The 23792-nt window shown below is 37.8% G+C and overlaps 1 protein-coding gene across 50 annotated transcripts in view; it reads right to left on the bottom strand.

Moving 5' to 3' along the window:
• PARD3 (par-3 family cell polarity regulator) overlaps window positions 1-23792 on the bottom strand; it is a 614383-nt gene that overhangs the window by 249406 nt on the left and 341185 nt on the right. For 47 of the 50 annotated variants that reach the window (XM_070601674.1, XM_070601679.1, XM_070601668.1 and 44 more), the window contains 4 exons: window positions 16743-16834; window positions 14410-14493; window positions 2576-2701; window positions 1044-1435 (listed from right to left, as the gene is read on the bottom strand). In XM_070601674.1, the coding sequence (XP_070457775.1) occupies window positions 1044-1435; window positions 2576-2701; window positions 14410-14493; window positions 16743-16834 (694 nt within the window). The remainder of the gene's footprint in view (window positions 1-1043; window positions 1436-2575; window positions 2702-14409; window positions 14494-16742; window positions 16835-23792) is intronic. The other 3 variants (XM_070601666.1, XM_008527225.2, XM_070601647.1) reach the window with 1 other exon arrangement.

Below are 23792 nucleotides of genomic sequence, written 5' to 3'. Positions count from 1 at the left end.
GACTTTAAAATATATCAAAAGGCTCAACTAAAATGGGTGATTAACAGGGAAAGTGTGTCTCAGTGCCTGGAGGGGACAGTGGCTGGAAATCGGAAAGTCAAGTTTGTCAGTCTGCTCTGAGTTGTGGGGAAGTGCAAAGGAGAAAACCATGCTTCCTGTACACAAGAATCCACAATCTACAGGAAGTGGGCACTTAAATAAATAAATTGTTATAACAGTATGTGATAAAGAGTCAGCAAGGCCCATTACAATTTCCATTGTCACCTTAATAAAGGGAAACAATGTTGGGGCCAGCCCAGTGGCACAGTGGTTAAGTTGACATTCTGCATCGGCAGCCCAGGGTTTGCCGGTTCAGATCCCGCTTGTGAAGCCATGCTGTGGTAGGCATCCCACATATAAAGGAGAAGAAGATGGCCATGGATGTTAGCTCAGGGCCAGTCTTCCTCAGCAAAAAGAAGAGGATTGGCAGCAGATGTTAGCTCAGGGCTAACCTTCCTCAAAAAGAAGAGAAAAGAAAAAAGAAAGGAAAGCAATGGAATACTCCAGGAAAGCAGGAGACAAGGACACAAAGGCCTAGCTTCTCTGCATTCTACCGCAAACCACGGCGAGCTTCACACAAGTCAGTCACTTCCCGTCACCAACGTGGCAGGGCTGCAGCGGAGGACCACTGAGGTCTTCCAGGGCTGTGTGCAGACATCAGGGAGAGCGACCACAACAGTCAGGTCCTCACTGTTGTCTGGGGCTGGTAATAACCTCCTGAAACCACTTTCCTTCATTGGCAAAAACTTTACCGCAGCTGTCACTACAACCTTCTTCGCATAAACTTATTTTTTAAAGCCTTATTCTCTGAACTTTTACATTTAATTTTTATGTAGCAAAATGAACCTGAAAAGCATAAAAAATAGAATTGTAAATACTTTCTTTTAAAAAAAGTCGTTATGTCAGTTCTTTCACATGATAATGGGGTAAAACCTAGGGTGCTGTGGGTTAGCTGGTTGACTTTTAAAATGATTTCCATACAACAAACACAAGCTGGGTCGTACCTTTCTTAAGCTGGATAGTAAGCCTCTTGCCTATTTTTTTGGTGTTGTACCCACTGCTGACGCTGGTACTAAATACAGTCTGTGGTGCTGGGGCCGGAGCTGAGGGCGGTTTCCCGGGAGGGTGCGTGCTGTGAGGTAGCAGGCGGGGGTGGGGGTCTGCCTGATCGGCCGGGTGGGCCGGGCGGGCCGGGCGCGGTGCTCTCTGCAGCGCCTGCAGCCCTGCGCTGTTCACACTCCTGTTGTCGGCGTACTGGCTGTCGGGGCTGAAGCGGCTGCAAGAGTAAGTGTTCTCACTTTGGGAGAGTTGTTCATACTGCTCTTTCTTTGCTGCAGGGACCACATGGAACCAAATGATGGGTGTACGCATGGCTTGGCGAAACATATGCTGTGCTCTGGGTTTGAGAAAGAGTGGAAAATTAGCAAATTAAGACTGGCAGACTAGAAGATATTATGAGCTTAATTAAGTATACTAATTAAGCAACTAGAACTGACAGACTTTGTTGAAACTAAGAAACAAAATTCTAGTAACCCATTCATCAATCAAGTTTGCAAGCTCTGATGTAAGCATAGCTGTCTCTCCAAATATAAATTTCTCATTCTCTAAATCAAAATGACAAAATTATCCACAACTACAGATAAAACATTGTGCCCTCAACTGTAAGTCCCTAAATAGTTTTAAGCACAACAGAAGCATTACAATTTCAATATTAATAGAAATTAAATACAACCGTCTCTCTACAAGATTATCTAATAGAACTTTTAAAAATCATAGAATATTTCCTTACAGGTGATCATTTGAGTTTTTGAAGAAATAAATATACTTATAAATATACTTAGAAAACTATAGAAAGCAACTATCCATTATTTATCAGCAAAATTAATTCAGTCTGTGTATGCAAAAATCTCAAGAACCCCAAGGTGTCCTCAATGACTCCAAATGTGAAGTGAGAATCATCAGCCCCAGTGCCATTCCACGACCAGCCTGAGAGGCTACCCACCTCGTGCCGACTCTTGAGCCAGGGTCTTACCCCAAGTCCTTATGATTTCTGCTCGCTCTTGTCTTGTTTTATAGTAACTGGACACCTTTTATCTTTCTAATTGAATAAGGACTTGAATCAGGATAAAGAAAATCTGAGGGGACCACAACATTGTGGTTCAAAGGATTTTTTATTTGCTTATTTGTATTCAGACATTATGTGCAACAAAGTCAGAAATGTGAGTTAAAGTATAATAAAGACTAGCAACCTGGTGAATTTTCCAAAACGTGAGAAAAGAGTAAAATTGCGAAGCCTAAATTGGGCCCATAATATTTTAAGAAGTGCTCCATCAGTCAGAGGGCTTTCTGAAATCCAGTCTAATGGTAGTAATTACCTGGAGTTTGATTAAATTTTTAAAAGCTAGATAATGGCAGAAAATACTCCTCTTCGGTGTAAAGACAGAGATTACAGACACGTTGTTTGAAGCATTTCGATCGACTGCACTCTATCAGCCTGAAACACGAAAGAATGGCCGTGCAACCAGCACACACTTACTGTTCAAATCTTCTATTTCGAAGGTCACCATCATTAATCCTGACAATGCAATCATTCTCGTGAAAAAGGTTTTCTTGTTCAGCTTTACCACCTTTCTCCAATCGTTTTACTAATAACCCCAGGGTTCTGGAACATTAAGAATGCAAATCATTACACATGTAATATTTCCACCATGCACAATGCCCTACTGCTTTAATGCTGGCATTATAATATTTACAAAGACTTCCTAATAAAGGAGTGCATTAAATCATTATTAATATATTTAGAATAACACCAACACAAAAACCACAACAGTATAAACGACGTGTAGAAATGGATCCTTCCAATAAATACAAGAACTCTTCTCTGGCTTGTCAGTATTGTGCTTCTGAAACAAACCGTATACTTCTCTCTATGCTTAAAACTGCTTCAAGCAGAGCTCGCCTGACGGTTCAGTGGATATCGCAGTGCGGAGCAGGGAAGAGCAGGTATTCGTGAACAGCTCTGGCTGTTTTCTGTGTTAAGCCAGCTGGTATGCTGCTGACGGCAACGCCTATCTTTCCATGAAAGCAAAGGTGACGGAGAAAGGTTAACCTTAGCGCATTGTGCGTGTGAGGAGGAAAACAGGAGAGAGTGCACAAGGACAAGAGTCTCCATTCTTGGCATGTGCATTTCATAGTGCCTGACATTCTGAATTTCAAAATTCATGAGGTCTCCCAAAAGTAAGTAATTAGTTGCCATTACTTCCATTTGAAGAAAAATAGGAGAATGCCAGTGACAGGCTCGAACAAAGCCGGTCACCATTCATCTCTTCCATGTGTACTCAAACCTCAGGTTTAAAGGAAAGCCTGAACAAACTTTTAGAGACCAATACAGAGGGGAAAAAAGTAAAAATGACTAGTGTACTTGGCCTAGAAAACTAACTTCTTGACTGACAGGAAGGGCATTCTACATCCCCGGGGACAGAGAGCAAACACTTTATATGGTCGCAGCGTAAGGAAGAGGAATCTCTACCTAGTTCTGATGCCATGGTTCACTAGATAGTTAGCACAAAATCTATAGCATGATCATGGGAAAATTTTTAAGAACTCATTTTTGGCTTGTCCAAAGCTGGCATTTTCTTTCATAATCCTAATATTTGGAGACAAAAAATGCCCAAATAGATACTAGAATTTAGAATCCTGCATAAATTAAAGTTGAAGATACCATAATTTCCAGTAGCCTATACAAATGTATTTTCCAATAGAATACAATTTGCAGTACCCTACATACCCTTTCTAGGAGAAAGATATCCAAATAGAAAGCTTTCTCTTCTAAACTTTTACAATAATTGTTACCTGTTCCATGGCCATTTATCTCACTCCCTGGTATTGTTACTCATACACACACCTTATCTCTACTATCACATTGGATGCTCCTGGAAGAGAGAGACAATGGGATTCGCAATACGCGCCCAAGAACTTTGCTAGTAGTAAGGTCTTGATCAATGACGACTGAATGAATGGATGACTGAGTTTAGCTGAGGTAAACAAGTCTCATATTTCTAACAAGGCTTTTTGCAAAATAGAAGACAAGCAAAACGAAATTTAGATGCAGATCCTTTCTTTCATGATGGTCTCATTTATACCAAGTATATGATTGAATTGAAATGAATTGAATTGAAGCAAAGGGCCTTTCTCGCTTGCTACTTTGCAGTTTAATCCTGTTTCTTTCATGAATGTTTTTGAGTCGTTGTTTAACTTCATTCTAATTTTTATTATTAAATATAGTAAAGAGGCATTGTGTTTTACTAGGGTCAAGTCTGTCAACTTGCAAGAATAATAAGGGGAGATAATATTTAAATTGCCTTTTGCAATTTTACCATTTGAGGATTAGCATCTACTAGAGTAAGAGTCTAAAAACCTTTGTGACTGAGGAAAATAATATTACATGGGTAATTTTTAGTTATTCACTACCATATATTGGAACTAAATAAACATAAAAATTCCCTCGGCTCAAAGGTAAGAATAAAGGACAGTGACCGAGCTGCATGAGCAACTTTACTGTCTGAGTCCGTATTCGGAAGGAAGCGATTCCATAATATGCCACACCAACAATTAAGTTATTGTTCCCAGGTCATCATGCCCACAATCTATCTCGCTACGCTTCCCAACGGTTTAAGTTTGCTTCTGTGTGCAATTGAACAAAGTGTTCTATCAGAGGAATCAAATTATTAAGATATATCTATGACTCTGTTGAATGGGACAAAGTAATTTGAGAAATCAAATTAAATCACAGTTATTGATGATACAGGAAATAGGAGAAGACCTTCGGCCACTTCACCATCACAGCTGCCATGTAAAGGAGCAGCTTGAAGGAAACAGTGACTCAGCCACTCCCAGGCTGTCATAGCTAACCACACACGTGGCGCCACACCTGCGGGGAAAAGCCACCTCCACAGACCAAGAATGCTTCATTGAAGTGTGTGCATCCAAGTCCCTGCAGCAAAACTCTGTCCTACCAAGAGTCACCCCAGTTAATTAATTAATTTTTAATCAGTGAAATCATGAGCAATTTCTCAATATGGTTACAACATTTGTGCAATCTAACTAATAATTGTGTTTCCATGTATTCTGTAATATTGTGTGTATTCTAAAATAGCCCACAGAATATCTTTAGAGTAATATATATATATATATATATATATATATATAGTTTATGTTTAATGGAAATTACTTAGCAGCTAACTAGTATTGATAATTTGTTTAAATTTATAAATTTATTCCTGACAGACTCTTTCAGTATTTATGACAGTTTAAAATAATATAACTTGGAAATCTATAATTTAATTCTATAAGTGGCATTGATACTTTTCAGATGAATAGCTCTATGGATTTATATTCATCTATATAATCATTTTTCTTTTTTAAATCTACCTTTTATTTTTTCCTAGGAATCACTCTAGAATAATAATCTAAAGTGAAAAAGCATGACATGCTTCATTTATTGAATGGCATGTCTTTATGAATAAGCCTTTATATACGGCCAAAAGCATCAGTAATCCTAACGTATAGTAAAAATGTTACAAATTATAAATAAATACACTATTGCATTTACATTAAATATAACAGAAGTTTATTAAATGATGCTTTTAGAATCCAACCATTGTTAAAATAGTCACAAAAATCTCAGAACCCTTTTTCTCAGCGCTAGAGACTGGAGAACTTTGGGGGGGGGGGGCGGGGGGGGCGGTGGCGGCGTGAAGGAAGCGCAGAAGAGGAAAAAATTCACCCTGAGTGACACGGCAAGTGATCAGGGAATCAGTGGAACAGACTGAATTACAGAGAAGTTAGTAGCCTGCTGATTTCTAAGTACTTGACCACACTATTAGAATCATTCTCTCAAAAAGAATGGATTAATTTAAAAGTAAAGTGGTACATTCTGCAAAATTATCTCATCTGCTTCACTAGGTGAAAATGATTACAAAAGGAATGGGAATGAACTATCAAAAACATTTCACTAGAAAATTGAACTGATAAGATAACAGCCAGGCTGAGGATGAAAAGTACCCTCTGAAGGGAAATCAATGGGAAGTAATAACAGATCCTTTCATCTTCTTGAAAAATGCGCGGGTGCAAGCAGATCTATTTCCATACCTCCACTTTCAATTTGTAGGCATCTCAAATAGCACGATTAAAAACAAATTTTAGCTATATATTTTGCAAATTCAACCAGCAACTAGAATTTGTTCTAAAGTAATAAAGAATTGGCTACCTATGGTGTGGTGGGTCCCGTAACAATTTTATTGAGAAAATAATTGAAGCTAATGCAGTTCAGAACATTGTGGCGTGTCAATGTGCTGGAACAGAGAATGGCTGTTCTTCTTAGCAGTTAGCACCAGAATCCTTTATTAGGGGCACCCTTTTCCATTAGAAGAAGAAACCACTTTGCAAAACGTAAAAGAGAGGAGAGAGGGAAGAGAGGAGCTGGGGTGAGCTCTGCTTGGAGGAACAGCCCAGAAGCAGAACCACCCCAGACTGGCTGCGCTGACAGACACAGGGGAAAAGATTTGGTGCATTTATCAATGTGGCAGGGCCAATTCATGAAGATACATCTGTAGGGGTTAGGGGTACATGAAACAGAACCTCCTTCACCTTCTGTACGAATCCAAGGCAAACCCTACTGAGCACATATGCCTTTGGAGCAAATGGATTTTTTCCTAGTAAATCTGAAACATCCCCAAACATACTCCTCTTCCACTGTTTCCTAGACCTTTTACAAAATTTGGGAGGGAAAATACTATGTCCACTATGTACAAATCTCACTTCTGAGTAATTTTCCTAAAATAAAAACTGTGTGAATACACATATATTTCTTTTAAGCCTTTCCTCATGGCTTTTGAACAATGTTTCTTGCCCAAAAAAGGCTGGGGGGGGGGGGCAAAGAAGAAGAATACAGTCACAGAAAGCAAGCCATGAAATGCTGCATCTTTGTACATGATTTTGGAGGCATAATTAGAAATTTAGCTGCTTAGATTATATTAAGGACTGCACCACTACATTTTTACAAGGTTCATTAGCCTAATTACACACTTAATTAAAACAAACTCAGACACACATGTTAACATTTTCACTTCTAAGTATAAATTACAACCAATGATAAAACTGAAAATTAAGTAACAAATGTTTTATTGACATCTAAATTGGCTGAGCAAGTCTGAGTTTTGGGTTGATGATGTAAACTCCCACAACTGCCACCCAGCTGTATGGAAATGATCACAGTTCATCTTAATAAAAGTTGACACAGTATAAACACCACAACCGTAGTGAAGGCAGAGTAGAATGAGCAGAATGGGATCCCATCAAGAAGACCTCTCACCTCGCCGAGTAATGACCATGAAGGGCCAGCGTTACCTACATTTGATCCCTGAGGACCACAGCCACCGTCACTGTGGACACTAGCAGAAGAGAGTTAAAGGAATTCCAAGTTAAAATAAAATCTCAATTCTTTTTTTATCTTTAATGGATGACATGAAGTAGACCAAAACAAAGTAAGTAAAAATAGAGAATTCTTCCAGATTAGGGCAGAAATGACAGGAATCATACTAATACATTTAAAGAAGCAAGATTTATCTAAATGTAAAATACAACTTTTCTCTCCAAAACAAATGCATTTATATGGTCGTTTATTAGAACAAACAAGTCTGAAGCTGAGAATGCAAAATTGAAAACTTTCAGACAAAAGGCTACAGATTCAGTAAATAAAGTTAAATTGTCTTTTTTCAAAAGCAATTAAAAGTACTCAAAGTTCAAGAGCATATTTATTCTTTTAAAAGTGATATTCAATTTTAAAAGTCTACAGTGAACTGAAATATACAACCCTCCAATTTAGCTGTTCCTAACCCCAAGCCAGTTCCACGAAATTCAAATTGGCTGTAATTCCTCATTAACATATGCACTCAACTAACGAAACAAGGGCGGACAGAGATTCTTACATTTACGATATAACAGTAAATTCTTATCTCAGATTCATGATATAAGAGACAAGTGATCATGTGCCACTACTAGATAGATTCATCAGCACCTCCACAGACAACCAGAACACCAAGCAACATGGAGGGAATTATAAGGCACAACAGGAAGACAAGTGGAAGACAAAAAATCATTCTTATTAGCTACCACCGCCAAGTACCTCGCTAAACGTATTTTACATGTATTTTATAATGACACGTATTTTCTTACTTAAGCCATACAAAGTCATAAGAGTGTTGCATCCCTCAGACGTGAAGACTGAGGCTAAGGAAAGCTAACTGGCCCAGGCCACACTTACCAAAAACACAGAGCCGGGTTCTGTCCCCAGTACCTCTGGCCTCAGAACCTGAGCTGCTCCCAACAAGCCCTCTGCCAAGAACACGAAGACTCAGCACGTGGCCAAGTCAGTGACTGAACGACACGGAGAGGCCATACAACATTCTAACTAGAGATTCTGGAAGGAAAATGGACCTTTGGTTTTGATGTGTTATGGGGAAAAAGTGATAAAGTCTAGGTTAGATGAACTAAGGGTTATAACTAACAATAACTATAACCGTATACATCTTAGTAAGAGAAGCCAAGCTCAGATTTTGACTGAATAAGTAAGTAGATGAATACGTTACTTCTCAAGACTTTCCAAAGATGTTTGCTAACTACTCCTGTTGACAGAATAAAGACTTCATAAAAGGTTTAGTTTTTGAGGAAAATTATTCAATATGTGCATCGACGATGCAGAAAACAAACATATTTCAATCATTTTCTACATTAATCTGATCACAGGAATATGTATTTTCCAATAGAATCACTTTTATTTCAACTCAAAAACCTTAAACATTATAAAATATTTTTTTAATTTTAGGTATATGATTTTTTTTAATGGTGGAATTTATGGACAGTAATGTAAGTAAGAAAAGAGTCAAGGGGAAAAAAATCATGAAAAGAAACTTTAACACAGCAATTGAAAAAGCTTGGTGTTGACCCTTCACCTGATAATATTAAATTGAAGATAAAAGGTTGAAAAAATCATTTGGGATAACAATCAGAATTAATCAGACAAATCAAATGACTGTACATCCGTAAAAAGGAAGGTGAGAAGCATTTGCCAGCAGGAGCCAGTACTGGAAAGCTAGAAACACACAGTCCCCACCCCACCACCCATTACAGACTTTAGATTTTTCCTTAAGTCTCATGATTGACAATCAGACATTGGGAAGAAGAGTTCTGTGAGTACTTATTACTAACTGGAGGACGTTAAATGAGGTTTTTTCTATTTCCCTTCTTCCAGGGGAATTCTTTAGAATTAGGGGAGTATGTTGGTGGGAACTAATATATAGTTGCAATAAAGACGCTTTCTTATCAAACAGGAAGTGGAAATGAAGTTTGGGACTCTTGCCCCCCTGATAATGTGAACAGGAAACAGGAGAAGAAATTTTAGATATGAAAAATATTAGAATGCAAACTCCATGATGGGAGGCATTCTTATTTGTTTGGTTCTCTAGAGCAGGACTGGCAATCAGGGCCCAGGAGCCACCTGTTATGTAAATAAAGCTTTATTGGGGCAGTAATGCTCATTTGGTTATATATCCTCAATGGTTGCTTTCATGCTACAATGACAGAATTGAACACTTGCACTAGAAACTTGGTGGCCCACAATGCCAAAAATACTGAATATTTGGTCCTTTACATAGAGTCTGCCAACCCTTGATAAGTGTATGCCTAGAACCAGGAAGAGCACCCAGGAGGGGGCCAGCCCCAGGCCTGAGCAGTTAAGTTCGCACACTCAACTTCACCCGGGGTTCGCCAGTTTGGACACTGGGCGCGGATCTACACGCCACTCATCAGGCCATGCTGGGGCAGCATCCCACAGAGAAGAACTAGAATGACTTACAACTAGGATGTATAACTATGTGCTGGGGCTTTGGGGAGGGAAAAAAAAAGAAGAGTTCCTAGGAGATACTAGATCTTTAGAAAACTTGCTTACTAAAATAAACATACAATCACTGTTTGAATCAGAATAGATACTGAGATAGAAAATTCCAAGGGCCACAGGTTTAAAAGAAAGAAGAACATATATAAATGGGAAATGTCCACATAGAAAAGATGTAGAAAAGCAGACTGTACTTTATGAAGAATAACATGTTTTAGCCATATTTGTTTCCATGGGGGAAAAGATTTAGAACATCTACTACAAGTCAGACTGTGGAGTCCAGGGAGAAGACTAATATTCATCCACTCACATTTCTTGAAACCCTTCAGCAATGTCTCCATGTTATTATGGAGTCTCGCGGGCCCTTCACCAGGCACCCTCTCACAATCGCTCAGTGCTCTCTTCCAACACCTTCTGTTTCAAATCAGTGACACAGTGTTTCTCACCAAATCATGCACACTTACATGCAGCATCTTCCTTTCATACAGTCTCTTCCTAGAAAAAATATCTTTCCCGAGCATCACCAGCATAGTCCTCTAGCTCCTCCAAAGGGCAGACCAAGTCCCATCGCTCCACCAAGGGTTGGCCCCACGTCCCAGTCCACAGTGCTGCTCCCTCCCAATCCCCACGGTGCACGAGCATGGAGTTCTTTGGACACACAGCATGGATCTTTTCATCTACGTGTTTCTCAATTAGACTTTAAACCCCTTAAAACCAAATATAAAACCTTATAATCTCATAAGCCCAGCCCCTATTTCAGTATACAATTTTATATCTTGCTTTTTAAATACTTAACATTGAATTACATCATAATCATATTCCTAGGCGATTAGAGACCTCAGGAAAACTCACTATCTATCAAGCCAGGATATGTCCTGATTGTTTTATTTCCAATATAGCAGGGCCATAGCTGATACGGATAGTCATGGGTTCATTCATTCCTGTACTGAGTAAGCTTTACTGAGCAATGTCTATGGGTTAGGTCCTAGAAATACAAAGACATAAAGCACGGTTTTTCTGCCAAAGGAAATGACAATTATTTGGCATAACCTTCCTGAAAGTAGCAGCATTTGTGATTTAAATAAGGAGATTATGTTTGACATTTAAATCAGGAGGAAATGAAATTATATGTGTGAAGTGAAAATTGATTTCAAGGTAATGAAACTGTGAATAAAGAGCTCTGGGTGGGGATCAGTTAACTTTGTTTTTGAACAACATACAAGATGATGACTAAAGAAAAACAGCATCGGGGGAAGATAATGCTACCATTTCTACGCATTTAATTGTCTTTGTTTCTAGGTATCTGAGGCAGGCGTTGGGGGATGAGCAGCAACACGCCTATTGTCACTGATGCCCCCAATCCAGGAACAACAGCCAGCCTACCCTAGAAACATGGCTATTTTAAATAGGCCACAAGATTCCTGTTCCAAAAACTGGATTATACCTCAGGCCACAGTTATATTTAAGTGGATTTAAAAATTTCTCTAATATTGACTTCACATTTTTCCTATTTTCCTGAATTATACTTGATATTTGAGAAGTTGTGCATTGTGTTTCTTCTCTTTACAATATATAATTCCCATTCTGCATTGTTCCTTAGACTTTGTGATTTTGAAATCTGAATCAGAATGCAATACTGACATATATGTGTCACTTTTATAAAAATAAGTATTCACTAAGTGTTATTCAATTAGTTATATCTCCAAAACTGAGAAGGCCCAAGCATGACTGGAATTATATACAAGGGAAGTTATTCTTGGAAACTTCAACTGACTCCCCATGAATATGTATTCTGGTATTCCCACTAGGTATATGTGCAATTTCTTCACAAGTTCCACTTAATTTCTGCCTTTCTGCTATACTGCACTGCTTAATTTACCCTTGCAGCCACCATGGAGTTGATGAAGCTCCCTTTATAAGCTGTCATCATATTTAAAATCATCTTCCGCAACAAGCCAGCTTCAGTTATCTAATTTAGAAATTTCTTCTCTATCAGCTCACAGAACACCTATTATGTAACTATATCAACATTTACCACATAATTATAATTATGAGATTTCTTGGCTATCACTCCATCTTGATCGCAAATCCCTGGAGAAAGATTCTGTCCTGTTCATCTTTGTTTCCTAGCACCTACTACAGGAATTACCACACGGTAAGTGTCAGGAAGGTTCTGACTGAATGAGGAGAATCCACTTGTAAGCATTTCTGAGAACAAGGGAGATGGGCCTCTCTGGATCCTGACCACCAGCATCTGTGACTCTGGGTGGCTTGCCTGCTTTTTCCCTGCCATTGTCAACCTAACTCTGAAGAACCATTACTGTCAAGTCCAACAAGAAGCTTAAAGACGCAAATCAGGTGCTGGAAAAAACATATATATTTCTGTTCTGTTTCCCAATATGAAAACTGGTGATGCCTAAAAAGGGTTTATAAAGAATCTGATTTTATTAATCTGCTTGTCCCTTATACAGGAAAGCTACACAAGAATTTCTCCATTAACTGCCAAATCAACAGAGATTAAAAATGACTCAGCTATCAAACAGCTTCTAGCTCTACACAGGGACACTAGTCTACTCGAATGTGTTCTGTATATTGAAACTAATTACCATGACAACCAGTAACTGGGGTGGATTGTGTGAAAGGCCTCTCATTGATTAATCTCTAGTAGGCTTATTTTTCTATCTTATTCTCCTTTTGCTTTAGACTTTTCATCTACTTATTTTACCCTAACATCCTTTCACACTGAGGTAGAAAATGTGTAATAAATGACAGAAAATAACTTGTTTGCAATTGAAATACTAGCTCAAAGCTGGTACCTACACAATTAAACCTCATTTGTGATGAGTTATATTCCACAGGCAGTTAAAGGCACATTAATATTGAGAAGCAATAATCCACACATTTTACCTTATCTTTTTTTTGTTCATGAAATAAATGGAAAAAAGGTTTAACTTTTGAGGTCCTTTAAAATTATATTTTTTTAAAGGAAATAAAGGCAAGAGCCATTTTGAAAACAACTAAGATTGTTTAATTGGAAGTTCTTTGAAGAAATTTCAATGCTTCCCCAGAGTTCAAAAATTTTAAAAAGGAGGAGGAGAAAAAAAGCGAAAGCAGCCAGCTCTGTGACTATAACAAGGACCGTCCCACACTCACAGGGGCGTTCACATCCTGTTACATCACACCAACAATGGAGCCCCCAACTCCAGCAGAGTTCCGGGTAAGTCAAAGACTCAGCTTCAAGACATCCCATAAAGCATGTGCTTCACCAAGCAGATGAAATCTGGACTCGCCACAGTTAGGGACATATAGCAGGAAGGCAGTACAACTGTTCAAATAATCACTTAAAAAAGGACACCGATAATTTAGTCATACACCATAACTGCTATTCCATCTGTCTTTTACAGCATGCTAGATGCTTACAGCTCCTCGGCAACAGGTACGCCATGTTCTAAGTTCTCAGTCCCCGGTCTAAGGCTACTTTGCAGCTTCCCCCAGAGTAAACGATGTTAAACTAAAAAAGTAACATGATAATAATAACAAAAGAAGAAGTTCAAATAAGGAGCCAAATAGTTCATAAATCTTTTTCACTGGGTAATCATTAGATGGGTAAATGAGAGAATGCAATTAAACTTCAACAGGTTAACCAAGTGCAGGTAAAGCTTCTGGGGAAGGATGTGGGATGTGTTTCAAGTGATGTAGATGACAGAGGCCCCCCCCAACCATTAGTTGCAAAATCAATTCATAGTATTTGAATACATCAAAACAAACAAACAATACTTCTTTCACAGAAGAAAAGCAGCAGAATAAAAGAAATTCATATAACATTTAAAGTATTTAAGAATATATGTTCTACAAAGTAATGAAGTCATATTAACAAACAGTAGAAAATTTTGACGTTTGAGTGTGCAGAGATTGAAGGCAAGGAGGCACAAGCCACATGGTGGGAAATAAATCTATAGCTTGTCTAATTTTTTTAAATTGCAAATATAATGATAAAAATCTTATAAAATTAAACTAAAACATAAAAGTGAATTTAAAATGTATCATTTCCTAAGTTATGAAGATAATTTTTATTGGATAAAGTTTTCAAGAAAATTGCTTTAAGCTCTCCCGCAAATTCAGCTGGAGTTGTGACTATAAAGACTATAAAGTCTATCACCAATTTACCGCAAAGTACAATGTTTGCATGGATGTGATGAACAATAAAATTATTAGGATAATTTAAATGCTTGACTTCTTCATCAGCCTAAGTGCTGTCTGTGATTATGATGGATACAGATGAATGAAGCAGCAGTTGCCCCCAAATGAAAATGTTTCTATTGAGCATATGCTAAATCCACACCACTCTATATCTGAGCATAAATGAACAGAAAACACTCCACATTACGAGTCAATTAAAAACCTCCAAGATACATTACCTGCCGCCTCGAGCACTGAAAGGCACTACATGGATTCCCAGAGGCCCTCCATCGTTGGAGACTTGTACGAGCTTTACCATATCACTGTGAGACAATGATGAATGAGGGAGCATGAACATGGACTGTAAACAAACCAAAACCAAAACCAAACAAAACCAAAAACCACAACAACACAGACACACAAGAAACAAGGAAGGGAACAAAACGAAAATCCCACCAGCACACACGCATATACATACACATTCTGGAACAGAAGCATGGCGATGGAAGCAACACTGAACACCACATACCTGAACGCTAGTCTGACGGCATGGAGGGAGAGCAATCATCAGAAATAACTACATCAAAAATGACCCAGAACCAGTCCTTTCGGACCACACTCTTCTGTGTGACACAGGTACACGTTTTGCCAGTCAAATCTCCAGACGTCCACTCAAAATTTTCCATCCCAATATCTGTTTCAAGGACTATGACGATTGACTGAATAAAGGTGTTGCAGCTGCAGAGCACTTTATAATTTACCAAGTGCTCCCACATATGTCACATCATTGACCTTTCCAATAACCCAAGAAGGTCAAAGTTTGCCCCTGTAGGGGCGAGTCCAGATGCGATCCAGCTATCCCTACTTCCCACGGCTCCACAACAATTCAGCGTCACCATTTCCTACACTGCTGTGAGAATACCGTAAGTGCAGGTTATGAAACTCCTTTCTCAAAACCAATAGTTATCTGCTAAAAATCTTCATAAAATTGTAATTGAACTTCAAAGTCATGAAGCTATTTATTAAGTAACATGAAGTTACTTCTATCACATAACTAAAGTACTTTACTATTAATATAATAATAGCAATTATTTTACATTTTTATTTATTAATGAAAACTAGTAATTTGGAGAATGTAAATTTTTTAAACCACTTAAAGGAGAGTTTACTTTCTTCGTAGATGTTTCCGTGTATGTGTGTATCGCATAGAAATCTAAGCAGCACTCATCTAACAATCAACATTTGGAAATAGTATTTCAATTAAATATCTAGTTTAAGCAACCTGGACAACTATAAATGATTACCAATGGATTTGATAAAGATCACAGTGTAGTTTTTAAATAATGGAAAATGCCAATTCTTCAATTGTATTTCTTAAATATAAACCTGATACTATGAATGTCCTGGTTATACAATACAAACGCTAAAGAAAATCAAAGGTAAGGATATCAAATAAAAACAAAACTGAAAATATGTGCAGAAATCTACGGTACATAACTACATACAGCAACTAAGACAAAATAAAAATTTTGCCATACTGACAAAATATTTACTAAACTAATACTATTTAAATGGATTTTAATTTTTTTTTATATTTTCATAGAATTTTGTAACATCCTATTTTAGATACCATTAATATCATTTGAACATGTATTTAATGATAGGATTGTCAATTAAGAATAATATGGTAACCTTAATAAATTTCTTTGTTTCCACAGTCTTTCTAAAAGGAATTATGACATGGCAAGTATTTCTTAGATGTAAATACTTAGAGAGTGCTGGGCACTGTATCTGCAAACATAATCCGATTCTAGCGCCGATTTAACCTCACTGAGAAAGTCCTTCGAGCCTTCCCTCAGAAGACCAAGAGAAGACAGAGTTAAGAGTTTGAATGTTAATACCTAGACCTTCCAACTTTTACCCAAAGTCGAAGAAAAAGGTCAGAATGACTGCCCATCAATGGAAGAAGTTCTGAGAAGACCTTCCATGTAGACATGTCAATACTTAAGATAATTGTAAAGTTGTGATAATCTAGGAAAGTTTTTCTTTGTCCTCTCATACTTAAAATCTTGTTCAAGGTTCCTAAACTACGACTTCTAAGTTTTCATCAAATATCTTGAAAGATTCTATTTCTTCCAAAAAATATATACTAAAACAACTAATGCTTAATGACCCAACTGGTTTTCCAAGTAAAGGATATCTACAATTTGTTTTGTAATTTAGCAAGGTTGAAGAACAAACCAAAATACTGACATACAAAGCAAGGCGAAAACAGTTACAGTGCTGTTAACATGACAAACATTTTCAATCAAATACTATTAAATTATAATATAAAATAGTATTTGCCAAGGTATGAAACTTGGGACAGGTACACGTGAATCCCCATGCTACACTTTTTACGTCAGATAATTAACTCAACAGATGAAAAATGCTCATTGGAAAACAAGCCAACGCAAGGCATATTTTTAACTAAGCACACACATTCCACATGCCATATGCTTTTGGAATACTTGCTGTTATCAGTGATGCTACATGTATATTACAAATTTAGTTAAAACCATCAGTAACTTACTCCAGAGAAAAGTTGGGTATGTTCTCCAAACCAGTGTCAGCATGTCCGACGGGTTCAACACGGCTATTGTCTTCTTCTGTCCCGTCCTCATCCTAGACACAGCACAACACAAACAGGAGGACACTCTGTGTTAGGTTTCTTTCTACAAAGTGAAGGAAACTGGGTAAAACTGGGGTCTAAGAGGCATTACGATCATGTTAACTAGGTCTTTCCTGTAGGGAGGATGACCTTTAACCATAGATGGGTATATGTATATGAAAAGCTACATTTTAAAGCAATAGTCTTTTGAGTTAGCATATCCCAGGAAGTGAACAAGAAACCACGCAGTACAGACAGAAAACACTGCAGCTTCTACTTATGGTAACTTTCTTATTTTTTTTCACTTTTTGCTGTATGTTTTAAGAATTAATTACATATTACTGCAATGCTATTTTAATAAATAAATGTATATGACTCTGGGGATGCATGTTTAAGATTTTTACTAATCCAAAAGTTGAGACCGTTATAAAGCTTAACGACTACCAAGATCTTCAAAGTTGTGTTTGTCAGTTCCCTTGTCAAAATGAGCATGCAGTACATACACCCCTAGGTTTAAATCCTTCATCCCATGAAATTGCACACACAGTTACCCTAAGCCAGTTAACAGATTATGTCGAGGCAGCTGTAAAGGCATTTAGTCTCAGCCATAAAGAACCACTTCTGTTGACTTCCAATATGAAGGACCAAGCACAGGGAAAGGCATGAACATCAACCCAGTCAACTCCCACCTTTTATTCTTCTTTTTACAAAGCAATATTTTGTAAAATGATGTGCCCCCATGTTGTAAAAGTTGAGGACGTATGCTGGTACTCCAAAAGGTGCACGTGCAACAAATGTGATGGTTCATAAAAACAAATCAAATGCCACCCAGGAATACGCCTTGCTTTATAATCTTGGCCATTATCTTTGCACCAAGGAGATCACTAACAGTTAAGTTGGCTTTTCAGGATCATTTGAATAATGATCAACATGCCTGTCTGATATCAATGGTCTTATTTACCAAATTAGAATATTCAGAAAAGACTCAGAATCTCCAAACACAGTGGCTGGAGGCTCACGTGTGCTTCGCCTTGGATCCACGGTGTCGCCTAGTAGGTACTCTGTAAATATTTTACAAGCGTAAACAAAATCATCCTTAGGAATCTCTGGGGTAATAAGTTTCCAAATACAAATAAATAAAATTTATTTAATCTATTTCTTGGAAACTTATGTATTTATGTATACTTAGTTTTATCCTTTCTACTACATAAATTTGATAACAGTGATTTTATATGTAAACTTATTAAACCACCTATATGAGAGTCCACTATTAAAGAAAAATTCTATATTTTTAATCATGTATTTGAGAGACTCATAGTAGAAATTTATATGCCGTCAATGGAGACATCAATCAACAAAATGATAAGCAAAGGTTAGAGGTTCAAGACACAGGGTCAAACAATATTTTAAATTATTGAAGCAATATTAAGGCAAGACAGAGCAGTTGGTAATGCCCAAATGACATTTCCTCTGAGAATCTACCAAAATAAGAAGCTGATCGCACTGAGGTTTTCTGTGAGTTGTAGGCAGGCTCCGTGCGCCCTCAATGGTGGTGTGCTGCATGAAGCCAAGCTACCAGAAGACTGATGCTCCTGTGTTTGAGAGGCTCTAATATGCACTTCTTAGGCATCTATCTCTTTTAAGCACCAGCACATACTACATTTCAAAGGTTAACTAGCATCTTGAATCTGCCTAAGAATGTAAACAAGAACTCCCAAAATTATGCTTTCCCATTGCGAGTGGGGAATAGGGAAGAGAGCAAAGTGATCCTTTCTAAATCAGATGGAAAACATTAAAAAAATCTTATAAGTCAAGGACATTTTGTTTCAGGATTCATTAATAATTTAAGCACCACTGAAATGCCACCACGATATATAACCAGTTGAAACACCTAAGTTGCACTATGAAACAGCCACATAAATGAAATGCCCCAAACTACAGTGATAAAACAGTAACTGATAATTTCCACATTCATTGTTCCCACAGTGGCTATTATCAGGCCCCCAAGCGCATGTAGAATATTATTTCATGCAGCTGCATATGGTGTTCAGTTTACATTGTAACATTCACTGCCCTGAGGCTCAGCTGCAATTGCTGTGGGAACCACAGCTTAGAATTTCCCAACTTCTGGATGTGTGAATATCAGCTCCTCTATTGCTTTATTTTGTTGTTCTGTACTTTTTTAAAGCTGTGACAGAACAGTTACTTTTAGCAAGAGTTATACACTGAATTCCATTATAACCATAGCAAATGAAGCTTAGTTACTATATATGTCAAATCAATAGTGAAAGCCTATAGGATTCATTTAAACTACACAGTGTTAAAAACTTTCCAGGCTAGTCAATATACTTTTTACTCTTTCCCTTCTCTCCATTTTATAGCATAGTGTCATGGTTAAGAGCTTGGGTTCGAGAGTTAAACAGATCTGGGTATGAATACGAACTCCACCATTTCCCAATTTTATATCCTTAGGCAAGTTATACATGACTTCTTTTAAAACAAGGAACAAGAAAACATCCTCTTAGGACCACTGAGAGGAATAAGATAACCCATGTCACAAGCATAGCATGATGCCTGATACACAGTAATTGTTCAATAAATGTTAGCTGTTATTGAAAAGAGAAATAAGTAATACATGACCTATAAAACAGACTTCAATAAATGCTTTAGGCTAAATTACACAACTTTTAAGAGTATATATTCATCTATTCGTATCTTGTGCCTTGTAATACGATTTAATGTAAAACATATTACCTACTCAATTAAATACAAAATATATCATCTACATTTTATAAACTTGCATCAAACTTGCTATTTGTTGTGCTTTGCTGTATAGAAAACACTTTCATTGTAAAATGCCTTTGGAATGAGAAAACAAAAAATAAACAACTAGAGGCTGTATTCAACCAAGTAAATGACAAGAGGAGGAAACACAATGGGTTATTGGTTGAGGAAAGTGATGTCAGGAACTGTGAAGGCTCTATGATTTTACCCTACCCGAAAGCTCAAGTTAGTCTGCCATAGCTTCCTGGACACTGGCAGAAGAAATGAGGCTCCTGAGTCAAGGACAAAGGACAGTTTATTACAGCAATAGCATTAGCCAGAGCATCATCTTTTTATGCACTGGTTCCTCAAGCTAACATCCTCATAAGGTGATGCAAGGGTGGCCAGAGGACACTGCACGCAAAGAAGAAAGCTGAGCTCAGGGAACCCGAACCTTTTATACAGACAGTAAGCATGCCTGCTTCTTGCTATCAAGGGAGACACTATGCCTGTCTTCCAAGGTTGTTCATATGTACATTCTTGAAAGGATAGTCCAGAAAAAAGTCCTCCATTCTCAAGATGTACAAAAATGCAAGAGAACCACAGAGAATTATCTTCCAACAACAGAAGTGTAATCTAAGTACTGCCAAATGATAGCATTTGTATAATTACTGCTAAAGTAAAACTAGGAATATCATTAACAAGTTCTCTATGACAATGTGTTCCTAACAATAACATTAAAATTCTACCAGAGGGGTCAGCCCCATGGCCGAGTGGTTAAGTTCACGCACTCCACTTTGGCGGCCCAGGGTTCGGATCCTGGGCGCGGACATGGCACCACTCATCAGGCCATGCTGAGGTGGCATCCCACATGCCACAACTAGAAGGACCCACAACTAGGGGACCTTGGGGAGAAAAAGGAAAAAAATAAAATCTTAAAATAAATAAGTAAAAACTCATTAAAAAAAACATTTCTACCAGATAAAAAAGTCATACCTTCTACATCAAGAAGAAAATTATTTTTCAGCATAGAACTCTATGCTCAACCAAACAAAAAAATCAAGCATGAAAGTTGAAAAAAATTTCCAGACATGCAAAGTCTTCACTTCCCATGGACCCCTTCACATAAAGCTATTTTTGGATGTGCTCCAGCAAAATCCAGGAAATCCAATAAAACAATGGCTAGAACTCAAGGAAAGTTCCAGAATATGGGACAGCCCAGAGAAGTGGTTTAGAGCAGCAGGATGGAGAGGTCTAGGAAGTCAATCTCCATGAGAAAAAAGAAATTAAAAATTGGGCTGATATTTTGGAACATTTGGGAAATATTTTGACTGACCTACCTGATAGAGAATGTGGGGGAAAAAATTAAGGACACATACAGAGAAAACAAAACAAATTCCAAAGAGTCAAAGCAATTAGGTTCAGGAACAACAGAAGAAAATGTGTAGGAGAAGAAATTATTCAAAGTACCTGCTTGGCTATGCAGTGAGCAATCCTTATACTGCCACACGATGTGACACTGGCTGTTGATTTAACTTAGACTTCTGATGTAAGAATACTAAGAGGACGGGAACATGGAAAGCGCAAGTGGCATAAGAGGAAAAACTCTCATCTTCCCTAACGGCAAGTCAACAGATGTCAATAACTGGTAACCAGGAAAGAGGAACATAAATATTTTATTGAGACACAGTAAAGACCAGAACCAAGATCCGCAGTAAATGAAAGTTGCTGCCTCTAGGGAGACGGACTGGGGGAAGCAGCAGGGGTACAACAGAGAGACTGCTAGTTTGTCATTGGAAGTCTTCAAGTGTTACTTATTTCATTCTGACTACATATTTGAAACACCCACCAGGGGGGAGAGGGGCTCTTTAGGTCCAACTAAATATCTACTCTCAAGACCCCAATAGGTCACCGGGGATCAGATTTACTCCAAAGGATATAGCAGGAAACCCAACTTGCCAGCAAGGCAGCATGCTGCTTTTGTCCCTGGAAGGAGTGGGTGGCACAGCTGCCCAGGAGCTCTTCTTGTGGGCCCCCATGGACAGCTCAGGGGCAGGGAGAGAGACTGGACTCAGCCGGCCGCAAGCACGACCGGGGCTTACCTGCCGCAGGGAAGCCAGCATCTCTTCTAACAACACCAGAGGCATAGCTGCTGTCAGACACTTAAACAGTTTTTAGAGTCTAGATGCAGTCTACCAATCAGAGGTCACTTTTTCCATCCAATGATAGCTATGCAATTCTTTATCAGGTTTCCAGAAAAAGGGAGCCAAAAAATAATCAGTTTAAATTCGCAGCATAAAAGGGAAAAGATTTTGTTAACCCTTTACCTATGCTATTACATTAGTAAGCAAATTTTTTAAAACGATGGAGAAGTCAGAGTAGTCAATGCAGAGAAAAGAATGAGAGAAAATGCTTGTTGATAAGCTTGGGTAAGAAGGACGAGTTTTAGACCAGGTTAGAAATTCATATTAGACAAGTGGAGATAACAGCATTATGTGAACGTATTTGTTCCCTGCTTCCGGTAAAAATTAGTAATCTTACTCTCTTCCATAATACTAATAATACAAAGGCTGACCCTCAATTGAAAAAGCCCTCAGGACCCATGGAGGATACCTTCTGAAACCCAAGCACTCACATGAACTGTGTGTTTAAGGAAACTAAGTTCGGCTAAACTCCTAATTATCTTTCTAATATCAAGAATTATCCAGTTGTATTTTTTCCCGCTTAAGTAATAACTATCTTCTCAACATTCTCAGGTTAAAAAAAAAAAGCTATCCTTAAACTTAAGTGGACGCCATCGCAAAGTAGAGGATTTTTAAGTAGAACACTTAAACATTGAATCCCGCCTGCATCACTCACCAAAGAAAACCAGATGACAAACTTTGTAACTGGCTTGTTTACAAAACAAAGACGACAGAAGCAGGCTGCCTGCTTCACAGGCTCAGGATAAAGCTCCACCCAGAGACCAACCACCGGCCTTTCTCAGTTCCAACTTGGAGTTCCAAGGAACTAGAAATTCTGAAGAGTTATTACTTGAAAGAAAAGCCAGCAATTTTAAGAAATAATTTATCATTTTAAAACATTTTATAAAATACTCAAGTTATACCTGCCTACTTAAATTTCTTGCATATCTACCTTTGATTTTTATTGTTTAGGAAGCACCAAAGGAAATAAAAGTTCTTTCTAATGGTACCCTATTAAACAGATTTACAATATTTTTCCTCAAGTGTTTTATTATTAAACTTCACAGTAAAATAATTTAATTGGTTCAACTATACTGCTACAAAAATACTCAAATAAATGGTCTTTTCATACTTTTTAGAGTATCTCCAAGATTTCCCAAACTTGAGAGACATGTTAACTATTAATGAGCTACAGTATCTCAGAGAAAACATTTATTCGGATGTTGACAGCATTAATTAAACCACTTTTGGGGGGATCACTCTTGGTGGAAAATAATTCCCAGGGAATCTGTGTCCAAGTCCCCTAAGTGTCACAGGCAAGATTCCAGAAGGCTCTTGTGTTCATGTTGCCACTACTTGATTAATTGGTCAAATCGCCAGGGAAAAGTAATTTCCCATCACATGAGGAAAACAATTGAAAACATCTGGGGGAGGAGGCCTTCGCAACTGAAAATGATAAATATATAGCAACCTTCTAAAGACACCACATCAGGAACTGTGCTATGTAATTTTACTCAATGATTATTATATTCCAGTAGAGGAAAAACATTTATGAAAAAACCCTAAGTCAAATACTTTTAAGGACAGAAAACACTAGATAATAAATAAGACCTTTTAAAATAAAAATATCTTCTTGGATTGCAGAGGGAAATTAATAGCTGCTATACTTTTAAATGCAGTGCAGTTCATTATAACATAAACTGCGCTCCATAGAACTCAGAGCTCAACACCAAATAATTCTGGATTACACGAAGAATTATTCTGTACCCATGATGCTGAATATTATATGTGACCTTCATCCCCTCGACCGGATTCCTAACATTCTCATCTCAAGCAAATACTGATCAAACGGAATGCCAAACGCCGTATTTAACACAGTCCATGAAATTTCCATTCTCACAGAAATGAAACATTTCCTGTCTTGAAACCTACACAACATGACTCCACACAACCCAAGGCAAGAGAAGAGTCTTTAAAAGAAGAACAGATGGTGCTGATCTATGAAAGCTATCTAACTACAGAGAAC

The sequence above is a fragment of the Equus przewalskii genome, chromosome 30 (genome assembly GCF_037783145.1).
Source record: "Equus przewalskii isolate Varuska chromosome 30, EquPr2, whole genome shotgun sequence".
In the NCBI taxonomy this organism is placed as follows: Eukaryota; Metazoa; Chordata; class Mammalia; order Perissodactyla; family Equidae; genus Equus; species Equus przewalskii.
This window is presented reverse-complemented; position numbering and strand designations above follow the sequence as displayed.